At 37.1% G+C, this 25,465-nt stretch overlaps 1 protein-coding gene across 1 annotated transcript in view; it reads right to left on the bottom strand.

Annotated features, from left to right (window-relative positions):
- Positions 1 to 25,465, bottom strand: part of LOC105825222 (serine/threonine-protein phosphatase 2A 55 kDa regulatory subunit B alpha isoform-like) — a gene marked incomplete at its 3' end in the record, with an annotated part of 55,297 nt that overhangs the window by 3,419 nt on the left and 26,413 nt on the right. Inside the window, exons 3-4 of the mRNA XM_012662926.1 lie at positions 9,530 to 9,627; positions 1,987 to 2,152 (exon numbers count right to left, since the gene is read on the bottom strand). Coding sequence (XP_012518380.1) covers positions 1,987 to 2,152; positions 9,530 to 9,627 — 264 coding nt within the window. The remainder of the gene's footprint in view (positions 1 to 1,986; positions 2,153 to 9,529; positions 9,628 to 25,465) is intronic.

The following is a 25,465-nucleotide window of genomic DNA, read 5'->3' as shown; positions in this document are numbered from 1 at the left end:
TGTTATTAATCGGTAATTTTTCAAATTTATGCACTAAACATATTTAGGAGACACTGTTGACACAGATTAAAAACTACATAGATTCACACACCCCTAACCAAACCACTGGAATTCCCAGTGGTCTCTCCTTCCACGGGCCTTTGTAGCGTCCAGTGACTAGAAAGGCTCCTGTGGTGCTTACATGCTGCCACAGGAGCACATGGAAGCCTCTCCGGAAGACACATATGGATAGAAGGAGAATTGAAAGACAGTTAAGATTTAATGCACATATGAGTTGAGCTGTGATTTGCTTCCAAATTACACTGTGGGGAAGGGAAGAAGTACCTAAGAAACAAATTGGCCATGAACTAAGAATTGTTGAAACTGGGGGAAAAGTATGTCAAGCTTCATCATACTATTCTCTCTACCCTGCCTACATTTTAAAGAAATTTCCCTTTATAAAAATTAAACCAATTTAGCCTATAATAAATTGCCATAAAATATTCCAATACAGGATATGTATAACATAAGACTCCCGAACATTTACTTCTGAAAGTAGAAAGCATATAAACGGTGTAATTATGTATTATTCGATTAGCTAAAGAGCAGTGTCTCCAAGTGCTATTTGAAATAACAGTTTATCATATAAAAACTGACCCAAGATTAGAAGTCAACATATGACAGAAGTAAACACAGTTCCTCAACCTATGATGCTGTGAGTTAAATAGTTTAAACAGGCTTTAGGTCGTTATTTCTGTTTATTTTTCTTTTAATGAGGAGGAGAGGGGGAATGTAGTTTATTGTGAAAAGAGAAAAGGCAGAGGGCACAAATTTCGATGGGCTGGCTGGAGACAGCTTTGATGATCAGAAAAACGGGCACCTAGGAGGAGGCAAACACTTCCATCAGGGAGTGTGGCATCATTTGTGGACTGCATTTCCAAGATCTCAATATAGTGGGCTACAAGGCATAAATCAGATATAAGGGGCACTCAGTATCTTCCACCATCTCACCCCAGAAGTCACAGGTTTACATGCTGCAAATGGCAAAGAATGGTGAGGTCCAGGTGCTAGAAATCTGCTTCTATTAATAGGAGATAGGACAATATGAGAGGTTTATCTCAACCCTTGTGCCAACCTCAAAAAAGTTTTAGTAACAGATTTTTATAGACCATGGCTACCTAGAACTCAAGTATCCCCTCAATCACTCTAATGATTCTCTTTAGACTCAAGACCCCAACCAAGTAACAACAACTCAAAAAAATTTAGAAGAACTATATCACCCAATTCCTTCACTTGTCATAAAGGACTTCTAATTCAGGTAGAGTCATGAGTCATTACACAACTCTAATCCTCACTTAATAACTTTCCCTGGACAAGTGATCTTGTTCCAGCCACATGGCTTCTGGGGAAGAAGGCAATATGCTAATGGGGTCAAGTAGGAAGAGCGCTCTTCTATAGAGCATCCTGGAATGGAGACCAGCATCTGACAAAAGCACATTGTATTTACAGGTTGAAATACTCTTTGTAGGGTCTAAGAACACTTGAAGAAAAGGAAATTAACATTTATTGAGCACTTGCACTCTTTATGTATGCCAGAAGCTATCATGTTTACTGTTCGCAACCATACTGTAATACAGAAATTACTATCTCCAGTTTGTTGATGAGGAAAAGTCAAGTCAGTGTTAGGAACCTGCCCAAGGTTAGTAAGCTGAGAAGTGGCAGAAAGAGCCATGTGACCTAACTCCAGTGGTGTAGCAGCCCACTGCTACAGTTTTCACTACAAACTGGGTGTGCTAAGCAAAAACTTGGTCCTGAGAATCTTTCAGATAATCTAAAAACTATAACTGAACAATAAAAAAGGGAAAGAAGTAGAGTTTATATTCTGTATAGGGAAGAAAAATTTCCTTTTCGGAGAACTCTTAAACAGTGATTTTTCTGAAGAGGAGAGTATCCTCTATGGGGTATGTGCACACAGTGGGCACATGAAAAGAAAAAATGTACACTTACCATTGGTAGACAATAAAAACTGAGCAGCATTTTTCTGGGGTAACCACCTAATTTTGTTGATCTTTTCTTCTATTTCTAAACTTTTCAAGTAGTCAAACTCTGGTTCATGGCTCTGGAAGGTGCTGTAAACATTATATTCTCCTCTGCTATGAGACTGGATTTTGTTCTAAAACGGAAACAAAAATATTTGGACCATTGTTGAAAGATATTTCAAAATAACCGAACGTAATCAATTCCAACAGACCCTGTAAATTCTAAATAGCTCATTAGCTGTATCTTATATACAATTATATTCTTTATATGTAAAGGCCTTCAAGGAATAAATAAGAAAGCTTAAAGAGAAAATAAGGCTAAATAAAGCTCAATAAATAAGCTTAAGTCATTAGGAAAACAGTGACATTAAAATATGGACCAATTTAATTACTAATTTGCTATTGTATTTTTCATAGCATGGAGGCCTACTGATGAAAAAACTGCGCATCCATAATAAGGGAGTTCACCTAAGAAGTAAAGATTAAAGCTTGCTCAGAAAGAGATGGCTGAGGCACACCTCTTTCTCTGCCCACTTTAGGGTCAACTGCCAATCCCCTGTTTAACACGATGTATTATCCGCCTTTTCCTTTCTGATACTTGCCTTTCCTTTATTTCACTCTTGAAAAACTCAATACAGAAGAGCACTCATAGATGCAGCGACAGCGACACCTTTTTACTACTATCTCGCACCCCAAGACCACTGATACAGACAACTCAGTTATTGATCAAGTCCATATTCAGCACTGCCCAGCAATGGTCCCATGTCATCCCACCAACGACTGCTTACCCTCCTTAAGTCAGCCTTCTATGGGTCTCACACACACTGATGATTAATTTCATTTAGTATCAGTTTGAAAGAATATAATTTAAGCTACTGGATAAAGAGACTATTTCTGAAGGATTTCAGTTAACACTAACACCTCAGCAAAAGTGAGAATTATAATCATGTTCAGAATTTCATCTTTTGACTTGTCATCACATGATTAAAAACCTTTTCATCAGAACCACTAAAAGTCTAGTTCAAAGAAAAACCTACAGAAAATATCATAAATAAAAAATAGAATCCAATATTATTGATAGTCAACTATTTTAAGTAAAAGTGAGTTATCCAGTCAAATGTTTAGATTACTTGATAATAAAAAGAGATTATTCTTCTCCATATCAAAAGAAAACCTCCTTGAATCATCTTGGAAGTATATGTTTTGGGTTGTTTTTTCCAGTAGCTTGATGACCTGCATTGTTCATGTATAGTTATATTTGAAGCCTCTGACAGCAGTATCAATTAATTATTAGTGAGTGGTTTGCCAATGTTAAGAACACAGAGTGTACCACAAAACATAAAATCCACACCAGGGACACACATGGGAGTAAAAATCAAACTTAGAATCTTGGTCTCATTACCATACATATACCAAATTAGATAACCAAATCCATTACACATATATACTCAAATATCACTTTAGAAGAAATTTCATTATTCTTCCTCCTAAAATTACTCACCAAGTCTCACAAGGTTTATCATCATACTCTGCAAGAAAACTATAATGTGCTAAAAAGCAATTCAATTTTTATTTTTATTTTTTTTAGAGACAGGGTCTCACTCCATCATTCAGGCTGGATGGAGAGCAATGTGCAATCAAAGCTCAATGTAACCTCAAACTCCAGGGTACAAGTGATCCTCCCACCTTCGCCTCCAGATTGTTCATGTATAGTTATGGTAACTGGCATGTGACACCACACCCAGGTAATTTTTAAATTTTTTGTAGAGATGGGGTCTTGCTCTGTTGCCCAGGCTGGTTTTGAACTCCAGGCTTCAAACAATTCCCCCTATCTCAGCCTCCCAAAGTGCTAGGATTACAGGCATGAGCCACTGCACTCAGCCTCAATTTTTAATATAAATGTTACATTTTAAACTTTGGTTTCTCATGTAATATTTCAACAAGAGACTAGAGTATATACTACTATGTACACCAGGTGCTAGTGGGATAAAGATTTAATAGCACAGAATCCTCACCTTCAAGTAACTTGTGCCCATAAAACTTTAGTCAAAAGTAGAAATTGATTAAGAGCCACACAATTGAGGTGAGCCATGTGAAGTGCCAAGGGCAAGCCAAACACTGTATCTGATGAGGGCAAACCTATGAAAATATTTTCTGAAACAGAACAAGAACATCACCCTCAAGACTCAGTAACAACATGGTCAATAGACATGATCTATTACATGATCCAAAACCAAAATCACAGAGGTGTCTGGCAGTCTCAATGGACTTCAAGAAGCACCATCTCTTCACAACACAAAAAAATTGTATCACACAAGGAGAAAATTATGTCTTAAAAAAGATATCAGACTGAATGCATGCATTAGCCTCCCCTCTCCTGAAACTCCACTAAAATTACAGTAAAAGAATTTTTAAAGACAAGCCTACAGGACAAAAAAGAAAAAAAAAAAAGGCAGAGATGACAGCAGCAGTAACGAAATAGACGAGGCTAGAAAACATGCGTATGCCCAGCAGCCTAGTAACCCGACAGCGACACTACAGGGAACAGAGCCCTCAGCCGCAGTGGAACTTGTCCTGACACTTGGGGAAGGGTGTTTAGATTATAATGACTGTGACATCGTCGTTTCCTGCAAGAACCAAGGACAGTCTGAATACAAAGAAACACAATCTTATGTCCTCAACACTGTGCCACTTGATGAGAATGCATCAAAGAAGACATTTTTGTTTTTTGCTTGAAAACCTCCCCTGCAGTCCCAGAGAATTTTGATACATCTTTGAATGCTTCATACTGGGGTTTACCTGCACTGCCTTTTCATCTCTTTTGTCTTAGCCTGCCTTTACGATAACTAAGAGAATCTATTTTCTTAACCATACAATCTATTTGTGTGAAATTTTCTGCAACAAATTTAGAAGTGCTTTATCTCCAACACCTATAATAGTGCTTTCAAATCTTTGAAAAAGACTCAAAGGAGACATCAGAATGAGATACGAGACATATCTGACATACATAAAAACACAGTAAACAAAAACATAATTATACATTTTCAACACAGATGCAAACAGAATTCACAAGTACATAAAGGATATTTTATCATAACCAAATTTTAAAGCAAAGTAATGAAGACAGTGTGGTACTGGCATGAGGACAGACAAATACGCCAAAGAAACAGAACAGAAACAGGCCCAGAAATAGGCCTAAATTATGACAAAGGTGGCTTTGCTATGCATGGTCTTTTCACTAAATGGTGTCAGGTTAATTGACTATTCATAGGAAATAACATGAAGCTTGACCCCTACCCTCAAACCACTTGTGTGAACTGATTCCAGATGAATAAGAGATACAAATGTGAATGTACAATAACTAAGCTTTTGGACAACACTGTCCAATAGAACTTTTCTGCAATGATGGGAATATCTACATCTGTGCTGTCCAATATGGCTGCCACTAGCCACATGTTGAGCACCTAAAATGTGGCTACTGTGCCTAAGAAAGTGAATTTTAAATTTTATTATTAGTTAATTTAAATGTATTTATTTTCATTTATTTTAAGGTGGTAAGGCAGACTATATTCAAAGAGGGCCATGGAGATAGGTATAGGGACCACTGCAACAGGTCTTGCAGTAGGGGAGAGACTGGACTCAATTCCCAATTAATTTAAGTGTAAGTAGCCACGTGGATCTAGTGGCGACCATACTATACAGTGCAGTTCTAAAACATAATATGTTCCTGGACCATGGAGTAGAAAAGTATTTCTTACACAGGACAGCAACCATAAGGAGAATATTGATCAACTACACTATATTAATAAGCTCCATTTATTAAAATTCACCATTCAAGTCACACAATGGAAGATACTTCCAACAAATGTAACTCACAAAGGGTTCATATGCAAAAACTGTAAAGAAAAGCCTACAAATCAATAAGAAAAATGACAGATAACCCAGAAGAAAAATAAAGAGATTTTAAAAGGCACTTCACGAAAGATATCCCAATAATTATAAACACATAAAAAGCTCAACTTCAATGTTAATCAAGAAAGTACAAATTAAAACAAAAAAATACATTCACAACCCCAAAATGTTTGAAATTTTAAGACTGGCAACATAAGGCATTGGCAAAGATGTGGGAATAGCCAGAAAATTCCTTACTGCTTGAGAATAAAAATTGGCAGAACCACTTTTTACTGTGATGTCTACTAAAAACGGAATGCCTACCCCCATGGCGCAATAATTTCACTGATGACTGCACACCAAAAAACATGAGCAAGCATGCTCATAGCAGCATTTCTTAATAGCCACAATTTGAAACAACCAAAATGTCTGCTTTCTACAACACAATTGTGGATTCCAGTTATTAAAAAGTTCTAAAACTACTACAATTCTAAAACTAAGTGTGAGAAGACACATCTTCCTCTATGAGAAGACTCAACAAGGAGAGGAAGAGGAAAGACAAGGGTTGATGGAAGTATGGGAAGTTCTATTTCTTGACCTAGATGTTTGCTATGTAAAATCTGCTAATGTTTTGTGCCCTTTTCTGTGTATATTTATTTAGTTTTAAATAAATTTTTCTCCATGTATATTTCACAGAGATTTTAAAAATATACCACATCAAATGGTGCAGCCACTATGGAAAATAGTATGGAGGTTCGAAAAAAACCACACAAAAACAGAACTACCATATGAGCCAGCAATTTCTCTTCTGGATTTTTATCCAAAAGAATTAAAAATGGGAACTCCTCAGGGAGGTATGTGCATAGCCATGTTTATAACAGCATTATTCTCAAGAGCCAAAAGGTGTAAGTAACTAAAATGTCCATGGACAAATGAATGTATAAAGAAAATGTGGTCTATCCACACAATGGAATATTATACAGCCTTAAAAAAGAAGGAAATCCTGACATGCTACAACATGGATGAACCCTGAGGACATTACGCTGAGTGAAATATGCCAGTCCAAAAAGGGAAAATACTGCATTATTCCACTTCTAACAGCTATCTAATGCAGCTAAATTCATAGCAACGGAGCAGGAGCACTGTGGTTTTGTCAGGGGCTGGTAGGAGCAGAAGGTGGAGTCCTTGTTCAGTGGATGTAGAATTTCAGTCATGTTAGATTGGGGATGGGATGTCCAGGCAATCTGTTGTACAACAATGTGCATGTGTTGACAATATTGCACTGTAACTTGGAAACTGTTGGGAGGGTAAATTTTAGGTGTTTTTTGGCAACAATTTTTAAAAAACAATACACAGAAACAATATACAAATGCTCCTCAATTTATGATGGGGCTACAGCCCAATAAACCCACCATTCAAGTGGAAAATACATTTAATACTGGCAACACAGCAGACCTTGAATTCTTTAATATGGTTAAGATGAGAGAAACATGAAAAGGACGTTCTATTTTTCCTACCAGTGGCCCTTTTCAAAAAGTCAGGTCATTTGGCTTATTTCTTCTTACAAAGGCATGTATTTAAAATATTAGCACTTCAGAATCTTCAGTGGAATTTCAGAAAAGAATCATAGGAGATGACTATTCTTTAAAATAATTTTTTTTGGTCTTATTTTCTAATGTAAGTAAAATGTTTGAACAATTTCAGTAACTACACGTTAGACCTTCAATTCCAAATGAATATATCACTGACAGCATTTAGGAAAATACTAAATACTAATACTTTGATTATTTCTTTTGAACCCATAATACAGCGAACATTTCCCCCATTAAAAAAAAATTCCAGCCATCTTTTTCACATTTGATTTTGACTTTAATAACAAACCACCACCTACAGAGATGAAAATGACTTTATTCTCAAGCAAAATATCTTTTCCAAATTAGCTTTTAATTAACAACTTATATTTTAAAATAACACCATGCCCTTGTTAAAAATGAATCTTCCTGAAACCCACAGAATGTTAAGGCTGTGTATTATCCTTCAAGATTAAACATAGTAAGCAAAAGGAATTTGTACAGTCCAAACACCTTTCTTTAAAACAAAACCGAAGTATAGAGAGCCATTACCTTTCGGTAAAAAAATACATTCGAGGGCAGAGAAAGCCTATGGGAAGGCCTGCTCTAAACTCTAATTAACAAAATTAATTTGTCAATAATTTGTTTATTTAACATGAAAGGCAGAGAAGAATATTGAAAAGATGATATGTCAGAAATTCTGGGTTCTGGTTTTTAGTTCTGCCACTAAGTAATAAAATGATCTATTTATATCTTGACTTTCTCGTCAGTAAATAAAGGGAAACTGTAATATCTTTAAGGTCCCATGTTATCTTTAAAATTCTTAGGGTCAAATTTTTAGCTGCTTAAAAACAGGAACAGAAAACTGATTTAGTCCCCCCTTCCCACAAGACCATTCTCTGTCAAGCAAAGCTTGAGTCTTATTTTCTTTCAACCAAAAAAAAAATAAATAAATAAAATAATAAATAAATAAAAGGAAACATTTTTAGTGTTTGTGCATCTTCTAATCAGACACTATTAACCATTTCTTTTAAAATTAAATTACCTACCTCACTGGGGTGTTGTGAGGATTAATTCATTAGTGTTTGTAAAGCACTTTGAGATCCTCAGGTCAAAGGCGCTATAGAAGTGCAAAGTAGTAGTATTATTACTAGATTCTTTGCTTATTTAAGGAATTTCACAATCCTTTAAAACCTAACTCTGTGTAATGATTTAGACGACTATTGGTAAAATCCTACAATTTATCTACATTAAACTTTTTGAATATATTATAGTCAGGGGCAGATGTTTCAAAACATGATTTTAAAGGTTAAACTCTGATCTACAAATGGAGGGACAGAGTAAGAAAAAACCCAGTGTGACAAATCTTGTTTAGCATAAAATTTTAGTGAGAAATCTGGTCTATCAGATTTAGAAGTGTGCCTAAATTTTAAGAAAAACAAAACAAAAATCCACTTTAATTAGATTCTGCAATTTTCTCTTTCTTCAAAGAGAAAAGGAAACAATCTCCCATCAACTCACTTTAAAAGCTAGCATTGCACTTATCAATTACATGCACATACATGCAACTGTCATTTAAACCTTTATATTTAAATCACTGTAACAGTATTAGCATGAACTAATGTCATAATAACTGAGCTGCTTTTTCTTTAAATTAGCCTCCCACCTCCAATTACACAAAGGAAACTAAGCATTGAGAAGAGGTCAAAGCAACTTTGCTCTATGGAGCTTTAAGAAAAAAATTATAACCGAGGGCCAAGGCTTCAAAACTGGTTAAAATCTTACATTATTCCATCACTTTCCACTCCCTTCTCTAACCAACTCCTTTCACAATTAAAGTGTGTTTTAAAATCAAAATAGCACACGCACATGTACACACATGCACACAAAGCTTAGAGAACAAGAGCTATCTATATATTGGATGTTCTACTCAATAAACACACGCTTCTTTAAAAGAATTCCAACATTCTCTGATGAGATTCTCAGTACAACACAAGCTCCAGTCCCAAGATCAAACTGAAATTTAGATATTAAATTTTAAACACTTACCTCCTGCTCCTGTTGAAAGATGACAACTCTACCACCTTTATCACCTGTTGCTAGTAATTCTCCAGAATGATTAAATTCTACTGTAGAAATTATATCTGCTGTATAATTGAAACAAAAAAAAGACATTAGTTTTTCTCTCCCAACTTACTAGTTTCAGAACTTAGAATATTCTTCTTAACAACCTGTATCAACATGTCATCAAAAAGTGAACTTAAAGTTCTTTTATAAATATTTGGATCCACCAAAAAAAGCTCCCCAGAATAAACGAGTGTGAATCTATTTTAACAAACAGAAACACAACAAATAATAAATACTCGTAGTTTATTAATATTTCACTAAATTCATGAATGCAAAGAAATAACAACTTGTGAAACATTCTATGACAGCACCCTTAACCTATAATTATCTTGCTAATTTTCTTTCTTATATACTTTATCTTTTCCCCAAGTTCAAGTTGTTACAGTCACCTAAATTAAAGCAATTACAACTCCTTATTAGGTAAATTAGCTGTTATAATTAACACTGAATTAAAAATGTCAATGATCACGGCATGACTAGCCTCTCTGCCAAGCAGTAGGAAAAGCTAGGTGGGTAGGTTTGTTGCAGGACGGGCTCAATGTCTAATAAGGGGAAAATTTTGATATTCTTTTGGTGAACTGGCCACAGAAAACCTAAAGACGAGTCAGTCAGTAAGGAAAGCATATTTACAGCATTAAAAGGACTGAGATCTGGGGTTGGGGGATGAGGTGAGGAGGCATATTCCACACCTACTTTATCCTGAGAAGACAGAACCAGAATCAAGTAATAAAGCAAGCAATAGGGCACAACACCCCAAATGGAAAACAGTACAAACTCACAGAGCTAGTTACAGTGTGATTACTGAACACGTGACTGGAGTGGGGAAGAGAAGAAAGAGAGTTTACTGCAAGATGCAAGAGAAACAAAAAGACATCTGCTCTAACTATGTGTCATTTCTTATGCCAGGAACAAATACTTTATGATGAGATTTCAGAGTAAAGTGATGTGGTATGTATTTAGTAGTGCTAGCTTTGTAGCAAGGTTACAATATTTTAAGAGGCACCCTTGAGACAGGCTGAGGAATCCTAGAAATAACTGGCCCAAATATCAAGAGACTGGACAACAGGAAAGCACAAGAATCAAAGATTTAGACCATAAAAGTCAACTCTTTCCAAAATCCTTGAGGCAGATAAATACTGGGTGAATGGATTACCCATTTATATATTTTTTTAAGACCCTGGTGCTTGTAACTATTTATCTTGCCAAAAGCCAATGAACAAAGATAAAGTTTTAGAAATAGCCAACTAAGCCACTGCTTAGCTGAACAGTGTAAAGGAATTTTATTTGGGGGAGGAGTGGGTGGACAGATTTGTGGCCTTCTTGTTGAGATTTTTATACTGCATATATTTAACAAAGCCATATTTCAGGTAGGAGAATTATTTTCCTAGTTTGTATAACAGAATTCAAATTTATCACTATGTCATGGTGTTCCTTCCTCCTTTCCCTCTAAAATAAGAAAAGAAAGGCCACATACATAAACACCTATTAAATCTCCAAGTTCATGGAGAATGCTTTCAAAGTTTTTCTGAGTTGTAAAATGCCAAGATCCCACAAGGTCTTGCTGGGAATGTGACATATAAAAATGATGAATAAAAAAACAGAATGAATTCAGGTTTTGCTTATAGGGCTGGGCACGGTGGTACACACCTGTAATCTCAGCACTCTGGAAGGCCAAGGCAGGAGGATTGATCACTTGAGGTTTGGAGTTTGAGGATGCAGTGAGCTATGATGATACCACTGTACTCTACTATCCTGGGCAACAGAGCAAGGCCCTATCTCAAAAACAAACAATTTTGCTCATACACTAAGAGAAACACCCAGGAATGAATTCCGGAGAACATTCTGAAATTGAGCTTTGTGCCACTGCAGACTGGTGTACCAAGAATAGATTATGGGTCTGCCTGGATATCACACAGCACCCGAATCTGCAGCCTCCAGTAGTGAGCCCCCTCCTCTGTTTATCCCAGTGTGCCATAGCATGTGAAAGGTAAGGAAGCACAGTTCTGAAAATAGTGGCCTTATATCATACTATACCCAAATAAGGCTGGGCAAATACCAGTATCTTGTTTTTGGAAAATAACAATAAATCTACTGCTAGAAAATATTTTTCTCATGTTCAGATTCCCATAAGCAATTAGTGGCTACCACACTGGATAGCCTAGGCCTCTAAAACAGTACAGATAGATACTGACTTTTATTGCAAATCCAAGAATGCTGGAACTAAGAGAATTCTGAACCTTTAAACAATGCACTCAAGGTAAAAGAAAACATCTTACACACACACACACACACTGTTGCCCCAAAGAGGAGGAGACCGAAAATATAAATGCATAATAAAAATTTAGATCCCTTGGATACTAATGTTAAAACAAACTATTAACGAAAGCTATGAATACTTGTGAATGCTATACTTAAGATTAAAGTAAGTATGCCATATTTTTAAAGAGCAAAAACAGTAACTTCACTGTCATGGTCATTATATCGAATTTGTGCGTGGCTCAGTACAGCAAGCACATCAACTGACTTATGTTCTCATAAACCAACAACAAAACACCACAGAACAAAAACTACTACTTTGAAAAGGGAAAGGATTTTTCCTATGACCAATAAAAATGCTATTTTACAATGAAAGATGCCTATATTAATCTTATAAAAAAGGAAGACCCCCCCCTTTCATTAGTCAACTGCTCTACTGTGCATTAAGTCAACACATATCAATTTCAGAAACACACTGACTTCCAAATTGTGCAACATAAAGGCAGTATTTAAAAGGCACAACCAAATTTTTGGTTAGAGAACACAATGCTGTTAAATTTCATTTATATATTGTTAATACAAATGAAGAAATGTATGATTTATTATATACAATGGAACTCTCAATACTTCCAACTCCTTTCTAAACTATCAGCACCCAGGTTTCGTCCTGAGAAGGTAAAATAATTACAACTGCCTCCCCCACTTTTTAGAGTCAAGGTCTCACTCTGGCACCCAGGCTGGAGTGCAGTGGTGCGATCCTAGCACTGCAGCCTCAAACTCCTGGGCTCAAGTGATCCTTCTACCTCAGCCTCCTGAGTAACTAGCACGACAAGCACTCACCACCACAGTTGGCTAATTTTTTAAAATTTTTGGTGGAGACAGGGTGTTGCTATGTTGCCCAGGCTGGTTTCGAACTCCTGACCTGAAGCGATCCTCCCTCCCAGAGCACTAGGATTACAGGCGTAAGCCATTGCACCTGGCCAATAAACATTATTTCTTAAAAGTCTGCATTCTGGATATTATCACAAAAGGGACTGCACTGGCAAAAAGAGCAAGTTATCTGCAAACACTTGCTACAAGAGCAGTTGCTAGTATAGTATTTTAACATGAAATTAAACTTTCATACTAGAATAAAATGCACTCACCAAGTTGGTTATACTGAATATTATCTTTTCACAAATAATATATGATTTATATCAAAGCTCTAGTAGGTAATCAGTCTCCTCTACTTTTTGTTATGTTTCAATAAAAAGACAAAGATTAACAAATAACACTAAGACTATATAAATAAAGGTATCCAGAAGATACCTTTAAAAAGAAGATACCTCAATAAAAATGTTATAACTGAGTACTACTTCTTTCAAGAGGTTCAAGTGAAAGACAAAAATCAAAACTAAAAATCTGTTAATTGATCTCTTGCTTATGGCCATGAGGGAGTAAGACAATCTGGATTTCTTGTCCTGCTGTGAATGACTAGAAAACTGAACAACGTATATTTTGTTCATAAACAACTGTTTTTCAGACGATGGACAACATGGAGTGCAGGGACTGTGAACCCTTAGAGGAGGAAAAGAAAGTGAGTCCCGTGTTCACCCCAGCTCACTGACTGGGAGGAGCTCCTAGGAAGCACTGTAAGTTAGGAAGAATCCGAACAGAGACCAATTCTCACTGAGTTGTAGGGACAAACTGGGAGTTACGGAAAGCCAAAGCAGCTAGAATTTGTGGGCAGAGTACCCAAAAGGAGGGAGCTATACAAAAAGAAAGCTTGCAGGATCTACAGGGGATCACTTAGAATCTTTGGATAAATGCTGATCTGGACATATGGGGAGGGACAGTCCACAAGGCCTAGGAGAGAATCGCCAGAAAGCTTATGAGGGCTCTGAACAGTCAGGGTTCTAGCTAGAGTAGAGAAACTTCATGATTAATACATCAAGTAGAGTTCTCAGGTGAGCATCACCTTGGTAATGGGGCTAAATCAGCACTCAAGACTGATTTTGTCCTAACAAAGTTTAAAAACAAACATGGAAAGGATCTTAATCAATCAAGCCCAAGTAACTTAACTATATGCTAGGACAAAATCCAACACTCAACAACATAAATTCACAATGTCTGGCTTCCAATCTATTAATAAATTACCAGGAATATATAAACAAGCAGGAAAATCTGACCCATAATCAGAAAAATAAGCCAACAGAAACTAACCAAAAATAACAAAAATGATGAAATTAAGTCCTAGCAAACCTGGACCTAAAAACAGCTATTCTCCATATGCATAAAAATAAATCATGCACATGATGAGAAATGGAAGTCAAAAGACAAAAAAGAGATGTCTAAAAATGAAAAATATACTATCTGAAAGGAAAGATACAATGGGTAGGACTAACAGATGAAATACTGTAGTAGAAAAGATCAGGAACCTGAAGACCTGGCGATAGAATTAAAATGAAGCCGAGACAGGGAGAAAACGAAGACATGACCTGTGGGATAGTATCAAGTGTTCTAACATACGTATCACTGCAGTCCTGGGGTGGGGTAGAGAATATCTGGAAAAAATTAGGACTAAAATGTATACACTCAAGCACGACGACACTATATGTAATCAACACAAAGGGGTCAGTTATAAATGCAGACTTATACAGGTATATAGAGGCAACACAAAAACCATTAGTAGCCTTGCCGTGGTGATGTGATTTTACAAATTTACAAATTCTTTGTAAAATTCCTGTATTTTCAAGTATAACCTTCCCTTGATTTACAAAGTAAACTTCAGTATATACATGAAGCCCATGTTCTGGTTTGACAAGTAAAACAGAATGGGGTTTTAGGCTTAGAAAATAAAGAAGCTTTTTTTGGCATCATGAACATTTGGCAGAATATTTTAAGTTACGCAGACCATGGAACAATTTTTTCCTGTTCAAAACTGTCCTACAAACTGCCAAATAGCTAGCTATCACATTTGGCCCCTGCCTAGTAAATGCCAATAATGCCCCCAAATGATTGGTAGAATTAAGTTAAAAAAAGAAAAAAAAGAATTTAATAGGACAAAGGGGTTTTACAATGTGTATATATCAATAAATGATATGGTAAAACTGTAACAGACATAAGTCTTTATGCTCAAAGAAGATTTTTACTTTGTAATTTTCAAAGTTATTAGGAAGAGAGGAGTTGACAAAATCTAACAGAAGACTGACAGACAGCCCTCTCCAACCCCGACAGATAACAAGAGTAGGCAAAGAGGTGAAACTTGGGGAGGGAAAACAGACACCTAAGAGATATAACTGACACACAAACACAGAAAACTCATACCAATATGAAAAGTATGTATTTCTTCTAAAAAGATATGCAATTTAAAAACCTCATACATTAAGCCATAGAGAAACTCTTAAATAATTCCAATTGTAAATTTAAAATTAAATAACCAATTGTTTAATCAACTATTTTGTAACCTTAAAACTCTTAGGGCAAAAATATAAATCAGTATTGTTATAAAAGCACTTTAAAAAGATTTACAGGAATCTAAGTATGTAAGTATTTACGATAGCATTGTTTTATATAATGAAAAAATGACACAATAATCACTATAAACTAACCAACTTACAGAAATTAAAGAATAAGAAACCCTGAAATCCCATCACTGAAACACAATCATAGGCAACAGATGAAGTCTTTTGGCAAATTCATGCAAATTACATATCAGATGTATTTATTATATACAAGATGATTTTAAGAGCATGTGCAATAATGAGATCATGAGTCTTTAAAATTAACTTCACTATTTTTCTAATCTCACAAATAAACTATTTTGGAGAAAAAAGATAATCATCACTCTTAGCCCACTTCTGGGAGAATCACTGTTATCTCAGTATATATCCCTTCCAAAGGCTGTCCACATGTAGCTGCACATGCTCAGTTAAAAAAAATAACAGATCTGTACTGAGAAACATGTGGACTACGATACACTGAGTTAAAAAAAACTTACAAAGCAGGTTTAATCCTATTTGTGTAAAATAAATAAAACAAGGGAATTTCGGAATAGTCACTAGAGCTTAGAAAGGGAGACCAGGTATGTGACACATATGTGACAGCCATTAGTACAAAAGTAACCACGGAAACCTTGATGATACATGAATCTCTATGAGGTGGAGAAAGTAAAGATATACCACTATATACCACTCAAATGACTAAAATTTAAAAATCCAGCAATACCTAGTGCTGGTATTGAGCAATCACTCACATATTACTGGTGAGAATGCAACATGGTAGGGCACATAGCATACCCACCTTTAGGGGGAAAAAAAGTTCAGCAGTTTCCAAAAAAACACCTGTGACCCAACAACCTCATTAGCAGATACTACCCAAGTAAAATAAAAACTTACATTCACACAAAAATCTAGATGCAAATGTTTATAGCAGCTTTTATTTATAATCCCCCCACACTGGACACAACCCAAACAAAAGACCCTTGAACTGGGAAATGAATAAATAAAATGTGGCATTAGCCACACAATGAAACACCACTTAGCAATAAAAAAGAAACAGCTACTGATACCAGAAATAACACAGATATCTCAAAATGCATTACGCTAAGTGAAAGAAGCCAGATTCAAAAGGCTACACCCATACTATATGATTCCATTTATATGATATTCTAGAAAAGGCATAACTAGAGGGAGAGAAAACAGATTAGTGGTTGTTAGGGGATAGGGGTGGGGTAGAGACTGACTACAAAGGGGCCTGTAATTTTGGAAGGTGATGGAATTTCTTTGTATCTTCACTGTTGCAGTGGCTATATGACTATGTTTTTGTTAAAGCTTGAAGAACTGTGTGCTAAAAAGGGTGGATTTCACTGTGTGTAAATTATAAATTATACCATAAGAAAACAAAAACAAAATCTCATTCCAGACATTCTAAAATCCTAATCTGATGTTTTCCTGGGGTAACAACCTTCAAGGGTTCTCTAAAGATCATAATATTTTAAAAGTACTGCTTGGCTTTCAATCTTCTTCATAATACGAACACTTTCCTTAACTACACAAGAGCATTTACCAAACTATAACAAGGCTAATGTTTAAACCTCCCATGTGTAAACTGATGTCCATCCTCATGCTGCCTTCTTTTAGTTTGGGTGTATTTCAGCAGCCTTGCCTGAAATACCTCCTTCCGTCTCCCCATTCCTTTCTGTATGTGGCCTAGCAGGAAAATAATAATTCATACCAGAGCCCTAGAAAAGGTAGAAAAATACACCAGAAGGTAGCTGTAGATCTAATAAAAGCATAATTTTTACACAATAAATAAAAGATAAGTAGACTAGAAAAAATATTTACATTTCCCAAAACAGTTCATACAACATTCCTCACAGAAGAGGAACATAAGGAAATAAGGCACTCACATTAAATTCAAGACATCATTTTTTATCTCTCAAACCAGAGGAACAATTAATACAAATTGTTCACAGGCTATGGTATTTGCCTATGTTATAGTCAGCAGAATGCATTATTACGATCTTTTAGAAAACTATTTCTTAACTTGTATCAAAAGCCACAAAGCATTCAAACTCTTGGAAATTCATGTCAGAAGTTAACCTACTGAAATAATAAAAAGAATCTGATGCATAAAGATGCTCACTAATGTCTTTAGATTCTCTAAAGTGTTAGAGAATGTAAGAGAAACATCAAATGTTCTTACCCTGTCAATATCCTTTTTTTCACATTTTGGTCTAATTTCTCCTAAAATCCTCTTCTCCTTTTTCTTACAAGCTCCAGCTCTTCACTAACCATCAGGCCAGGGCAACAAGATACTGGGGATGTAGCTGGCAGCTAAGTCAACTAATCTTTATGAACTTCAAATTTCTCATTTGCAAAGAAACATGGATAGACAGTCTCTGTCTTCAGAGGATTTATCTTTCACAGAACACATACTTGAGTGTCTATCCAGACACTCAAGTAACTCAAAAACATCTAGGGGAGGAATAAAAAAGAATCATGGCTGGAGTGAAATAACATGCTTTCATTGTGAAACTTCTAATACGAAAAATTAAAGACCTGAAGGGACAACACGTCTGCAAAAGCTGTGTACCTCCACCCTTGACCATGAATCTCCACTAGAGAAGCTGAAACTGAGCAAGAACAGTAATTCAGTGATGAAACCAGAATGGAACTGAGATGATAAAGCCCAGTACTTTCTTCTTTGCTCCAGGAGCGGCACTGCTGCAGCAGTACGCCACGGGCCTTTCCTCACTTTTATACGTCAAAGTCAGAAACTACGTACAGACATGTAACAGAAAGTTCCCCATTTTTCAAACATAACCGAAAACAGCAGAAAAGTTATCTGATATGAATCTTTCTTCGTAACTTATTTTAGCAGTTTTAGAGTTACAGAATAGTTAAAATCTTGCATTCCTATGGTACATTTGTCACAATGAAGGAATCAACATTGGTACATTACTTAACTAAACTCCACAGTTCATTCAGATTTCGCTAAGTTTTCCCTAGGGTCCTCTTTTGGTTCTGGGACCCCACCCAGGATACCCCATTACACTCAGTCATCATGCATGTGTCATTAGCTTCCTCTGGTATGTGAGAGTTTCCCCCGACTTTCCTTGTTTTTGATGACCCTGACAGTTTTGAGAACTGGTCAGGGACGCTGCAGTACGTCCCTCAATTTGGGATTATTAAATGCTTTTTTCATGGTTGCTGGCAGGAATACCACAGAAGTGAAGTGCTATTCTTATCACAGTATTATCAAGGGTATATCCTACCAACATGACTTATTGTGATGACAACCTAGATCACCTGGGCTAAGGTACTGTTTGCCACATTCTTCCACTATAAAGTGACCCCCCTACCCCCCTTAAATACAATGTACTCTGGAAGAAAGTTAATAAGCACTGACCCCATTCAAGGGATTTAAGCTCCATCTCTTTGGTATCTACATAAATTATTTGAAATTCTTCTGCATTTAAAGTTTGTCTCTTCTCCACTATTCATTTATTCATTCAAGAATTTATTTATCAGTATGGACTCACGGATATTTATTTCATACTTTGGGTTATAATCTAATGCTATTATTATATAATTCACTGTGTTACTCAAATTGTTCCAGATATGGCTATTGCGAGACCTTTCAGGTTGGCTTCTGTGTCCCTTTTACATACTCCCACCTTTTAGTTTTGTGAGCACTTCTGGAATGTAAAAAAAAAAAAAACTTTTATATATTCTTATTACTATCATAAAATTTAACATTACTTATAACTCTTTCATTCTATAGTTACATAGAAGTTTCACTGTAAGTTTTAGGAACTGAACTCTCTCAGTGAGTTCTGTAGAGAAGTATAAATGTATTGAGAACAATGTATTGAGAACTAAGTAGTTAGAACCATAACTAAGCCCTTCGGGTATCTGACCATGACTAAGATTTTCTTTTCTGAAATAGATTAATCATTTGGTTAGCTGAGGTTCTTAAAGTTAAGAAACTGTGTTAGCTTACTTAGAAGTTTTAACATATGCCTCCGACTTGCATTTCCTAATATTAATCTTCTGGTACTTATTTTCTTTTCAGATGTTGGGTGGTGGGGGGAGGTGAGAACACAGCAGGTATACAGATCACCTTTATCTCTGTTCAATTCAAGGGTCCACTGTCAAAACACTGTGGCACAGAGTAGCACAGAAATGTGATTCGCATTTTGATCTGACTTGTTTTAACCCTTAGAACTCCCATTAAGAAGCATGCTATTTTGTTAGGACATGTGACCCATTTTCATGATCTTTCCTTTTTTTGTCCTACATATTCTATACAGCAAGTGATGAACTTCACAATTAGCCCCCCCATAGCTAATTAGAATATGATTAGCCCAAATTTCTTCTCAATGGCACTAATTTCTCCCAATATAAGAAAACATTCTGCTGGATAATACACCTATAAAATGCTAGTTTCTCCTTAAGGAGGAGCCTCGCATGAGGTACAGCTATTTCCCTACAGACCACTAGGATGCTCTTTTATCACTGTTGGCCTCTAGAGGGAGCTCAAAGTTCTTATTATTTTTCCCAAGGGTCAGGACGCTCCTCCCACAAAGATTTAAGAACAGTTTTATTATGGCTCCCCGAAGAGTAAGTTAAGTTTGTCTTTTATGAATCTCTTCTTCCTCGGAAGTGAGTAAGGCTTGACCTGCTCACCTGCTTCTGGGGAGCAGGCCCTAATCACTTCTTCCTCTCCTTTCAATCTCCCTTCCTCTCCCTGGGACTCTCTTCAAACATCCCTTTCCCACTTGGCACTGACTATGGCTGATTCCTGTAACCTGAGAGGCAGAAGGCGGCCAGGACTAGTCACCCAGGGGCAAATGCTCCCTCCCTCTGGCTTACTCTGGTTACTTTTAGTGCAGCAGGCCAGTGCTTCCACGTTCTTCAGAGGGCGCTGCCTATCTGCCCAGGCACTCACTCCCGAGGGCTGAGGGATCTTTACCTCAGCACGCCTGTAATACATTCTCGGGGCCACATCTGTAGTAACTCACACAGGAAATGGCCTAAAGTCGGACTGTCAAATCCCCACTTCACCACTGCCTGTATGACCTTGAGGAAATAACTCAGCCTCTTAAAGACTCAGTTTCCTCATCTTTAAATACCTGCCTCATAGAGTTGCTTTGATGTAAGCACACTGGAAAGCTTAAGTTTGCCAGTGTTTAGGTTTTGTTACAGAAAGCAGAAACAAGCATAATTGTTTCTAGGCTGTTCCAGTCAATCTAGCTTGGTAAAGAAGTTTTCCAAATGGTCCAGCTTAGCTCACTGGAACCCCAGGCTAAAGCTCCGCTGTCTCTGCATGTGAGCTCACAGAGGCCTCAGGGAGAAGCATGGCTGGGCAAGGACAGATTCCGTACTCCTGTGCCTCCTGGCCAAAATATCGCCTCAACTTTACCATGATTTCCAACAACCAGATTATGGAGAAATCTGTATGGAATAAAATTAGTGCTACTGGCCTTTTTTCCCTCAACCTCTGACTCGATGAACGGGAACACGTTACGGGGTTTAACTCAACAAAGCACTGGCTGCTGATGCTCATACAGAACCTACATTGTAATGCTGTCATGAGAGTCAGGGTCCATAGGGTTATTTCCAGAGATGTGTTCTGGAACCAGTCTCCCTTCTTTATAACTTGTTCCTGGACAATCTGATATCATGTTTGGATAAAATGGAATGGAATCATACCCTCCTGCAACAAAGAACAGAAAGATAAACAGTTGCTGATACATTTAGTCTACATGTGTGATTTTAACAGACAATAAGCCTTGGTGTATAACTCTTTTATGTTTTGGAAAGAAGAGCTACAAAAGGAGCATTCTAAACTTACACTTACCATCTTCGTTAGTGCTCCCCAACTTTTAACTGCCTCATAATTAATTCCACAAAGCAAATCACCTCACATTCAGCTGCCTTATCAAATATAATGCAATTAGTTTCTCATGGAAATTACAGGAACAAGTACTACTGCACAAAACTCCTCTGTCTACGTATTCCTCATTAAGACATTTTTATAATCAAGAGGGTTATCTGGTTATTAATATCTGCCTAAAAATCTTTGCAAATTTTGATTATTATGGTCAAGCTATAAAAATCAAAAAGCACTATAATTTGTCTTGCTAGAGTCACACCAAACCCAACTGGTTTCCTGACAGGATCCAGTTCTACAACCTGGATACAAAGAGGAGAATACTTAGAGACAAAGGCTAAAGAAATCTTTAAGGAGCATTACAAAAAAATTTATAGACTTTATTCCTTCTTTTCTTTTTTCCAATGATCTTTTGTCACTGGATATAGACTATTCCAATAGCAAAAGGGAGCCTATTGGGGAATTTTAAGTAAGAATAATCCAATTAGATATGCACCTTGGATTATTCAAACTGAAAAGAGGAGGACTGGGAATTGGGAAGAATGTAAGTAGAGGGAAAACTGGACACCAACCTGGAGTTACTCCAGAAATCCTGGTAAACACCGATAGTGATCTGAGCCAGTCCAGTAAAATATTAATAACAATGTTCTCCTACTAGCAACATTTGAAACATATGTACAGTATGTCAGGTCTTTAATCCTCACAACAAACCTATAAAGTTGGTTGTATTAATATGCCCATTTAACACATGAAGAAACAAAAGATGGGACAGAAGTGACAAATTTTAAAATACACTGATGAAGTACATAAAAGAAGGATTAAAAAGGTGTGGTCAGCTAAAAATGAAAACCAAGAATAATGTCCAGGTACTCATGCTGTATGACTGTTCTTAACATCATTAATAGGTAGATATTAACCTTACATTAAGTATTATTTGACAACATCAAAATGGCAGATACAACTTTAAGTTAAAGAAAAAAGATTCATTGGCTACATAATCCAAAAGACTATGTCAAGAATGGTTTCACTGAAAGTCTTAACCAAAAGGAATACCTCATATACTATTACAGAAAAAGAAACTTAGTGAAGAAAATTATTTTTGTTTATCTTTTCTTTTTAAAATCCTTTCCCTCTAGTTCTAGTAGGTTAAATTAGCTCAAGGTGATAATTTCCTGATCTGGTTTGCAACTGCCTTTAAACTGCAATTCATTGTCTCCACTACACCTTTAAAACAATTGCGATAATGCTTTTCAAATGACTTGAACGTATTTTCACATGATTCCTTTTTCCAAGATGCAATTTCTCTTTCATGAATCTCACTGAAAAGGAGAATTAAACACTAAAGGTTTTCTCCACCTAACTTAGTTCTTAAAATGGACCTTACTTTTTTATAAATCTTGTGAATTTTTGTTTTGTTCATTCCTAGAAAGTCGTTCTTTTAATAAACATTTTACTAAGTATCCACTACATACTAGACACTATTTCCAGGTGCTAGGATTTAAGAGCAAGACAAAAATCCCTGCCCTCATAGATCTTACATTCTTGTGAAGACATACTGTGAAAAAATAAATAATAAATATAAAATGTATCAGGTAGTGCTTAAGTGCTATAAAAATATAAAGCCCAGTAAGAGAATAGAAAGTAATGGGGTGGGAAATTACTATTTCAGGTAGGATGGTCAGGGAAAGCCTCTCTGAGATGACTTAGGCAGGAACCAAAGTGAAGAAACAGCAATGAGTCATCCGAACTTGTTAAAGGAAAAGTATTCCAGCAAGGGGGCCCAGCCTAAGGGGGAATGAGGTTGGCAAACTTGATAAAAGCAAGAAAGCCAATAAAACCAATGCAGAATCAGCAAGAGAAGTGGTGGCAGAGGAAACTGGAGCATTCCACCCAGGCCAGGCCACATCGGCCTTATAGGCCATGGGGGCTTGTTCTAAGTGTGATGAGAAGCCACTGGAGAGTTTCTAATTTATGTTTTAAAGTGATTACCTGTTACACAAAACAGTGCAAAACTGGAAGGAAAAATGGTTAAGTTCTTGCTTGCAGTAGCCTAAGCAAGAGATGAGGAGGATGAGGACTCAGGAGGTGGCCACAGAGAAATGCATGACTTCAGGACACATCCCAAGGACAGCACTGCCAGAACTTGATGGACAGAGTTGTCAAAACCAAGCTTGATGGGGAGAAAGGCAACATCATTTAATGAGCAAGACACTGGGAAAGACCAGGTCGAGGTTAGAAGGGAGCCAAAATTTGCATTTTCACATCTTTACTGTAGATTTCAACTGGACATGCAAGCAGAAATGTTATATAGGCAGTGTGACATTAAAATATGTATATTTTGGTTCCAGGTTCACAGCTCCTATAATCTTTGTAATTTCCTAAGTGATGAGAGCAATGAGTACATTTTGTTAAAATATTTGGCCTTTTATCCTTGGTTCCTGGAACAGCTCCAGAGTGCTAAAAAGCTCCTCTCAACCATGGGGAGCTTATGTTGATGAGGTGATTTTTGGGAAGTTCCAAATAAACGCTGGATACCAGGGAATCCAACCTTGTGCTCAGAGGGTTAGAACTCCCAGTCCTCTGCCCGCCCACCCACCACCTCTGGGGAAAGGAGAGGTGCTGACGGTCCAGCCGACTGCTAAAGGCCAAGGATATAATCAATCATGCCTACATAATGGAACCTCCATAATACCCCAAAAAGACAGAGTTTAGGGGTCTTCCGGGAAGGTGAACAAGAATACATCGACGAGCTGGAGGGTGGCACACCCCAACTCCGCAAGGATGGAAGATCCTGCATTCAGGACCCTTCCAGATCTCAACTTATAGATCTCTTCATCTGGCTGTTCACTGGTATCCTTTAAAATACCCTTCACGATGAATGAGTAAGTGTTCCCTGAGTTCTGTGAGCCACTCTAGCAAATGAATCAATCCCAAGGAGGGGGTTATGGGAACCTTGACTTATAGCCAGTTGGTTGGCAGCACAGGTAAAACCACCTGGGGTTTGTTGACTGACATCGGAAGTGGGGGACAGTCTTCTGGGACTGAGCCCTCAACCTGTGGGATCTGGTGCTATCTCTAGCTAGTGGTGAAATTGAATTGGAGGGCACCCAGCTCCTGCCCACTACAGAACTGACTGCTTGCTTGATGTATGGGGGGGAAGTCCCCATATATCTGGTGTCAGAAGCATGTTGTGAGAGAATAATAGAAGAAACTCAGCTTGCTTTTTCTACATAGGCAGCTAGATAAAACTTGACAGCAGTTTAAGGGAAAGAAGATATAATAAGGGCATCATCAGCCCAGAGAAGACATTTAAAGTCATGTGACATTTCAAAATGATTTGCTAGCACGTGGACATAAAGAAAACCATTGGCCTGGTCACAGGGACGAGCCCCAAAGCCCTCCCACATTCAGTGGCTGAAGAGAAAGAACCTGGAGAGGTAGGGAGTTTTTCTGGAAGCCAGGCAAAGACAGTGTTTCCAAAAGGAGGCCGTGATGAACTGCATCTGAAAGTTCTTAGAGATCAAGTAAAGCAAGGGCTGAAAATTAAACTTGGTTTTGGTGACACGGATTTTTTGTGGGGGATTCCAACAAAAGTGGTTTCAGTGGATTAGCTTTAAAATACAAACTGCTGTTTCCTGGGGCTTTATTTTATATTAGTAGTTATCAAAATTAGTTGAATTGTGTAGGTTGAAATCACTGTTCTGATAACAGTGTGAAATCTGGCTTATTAAGGGCATGCTCTTAGTAACTGTCATAGATGAAGATTTCTCTCTACTTTTACATCTTGGGTTACTCTGGCAAACAGGATGGAGAGAGTTAAACAACTCCCAAGTTGACTCATCATGTCTTGTGTGTTGCTGACCTCTCACAGCTGGGTGTATTGAGAGAGTAGCTTTTTTACAAGAGAAGTACTTGAGTGATATACTCTTGAGTCACTGCAAGCCTTAAAAAGTGCCATGTTGTTGCCCTGCCTATGTGATGGATAGCTTCATCAATTTAGGATTCTTAAGTTATAACCGTTTTTTTCTTCAGAGTTCTCTGGATGACACTCTACCACCTTTTAGCACAGCACTATCCATCAAAACTTCTTATGATGATGGCAATGTTCTACTGCGCACTGTCCAGTATGGTAGCCACTAGCCACACCAAACTACTGAGCACCTGAAATGTGGACAGTGCAACTGAGAAAATGAATTTATTTTATTTTAATTAACTTAAATTTAA

The sequence above is a fragment of the Propithecus coquereli genome, unplaced genomic scaffold (genome assembly GCF_000956105.1).
Source record: "Propithecus coquereli isolate 6110/MARCELLA unplaced genomic scaffold, Pcoq_1.0 Scaffold79, whole genome shotgun sequence".
In the NCBI taxonomy this organism is placed as follows: Eukaryota; Metazoa; Chordata; class Mammalia; order Primates; family Indriidae; genus Propithecus; species Propithecus coquereli.
The sequence above is the reverse complement of the archived record's forward strand: the minus strand, read 5'-3'. Positions and strand labels throughout refer to the sequence as shown.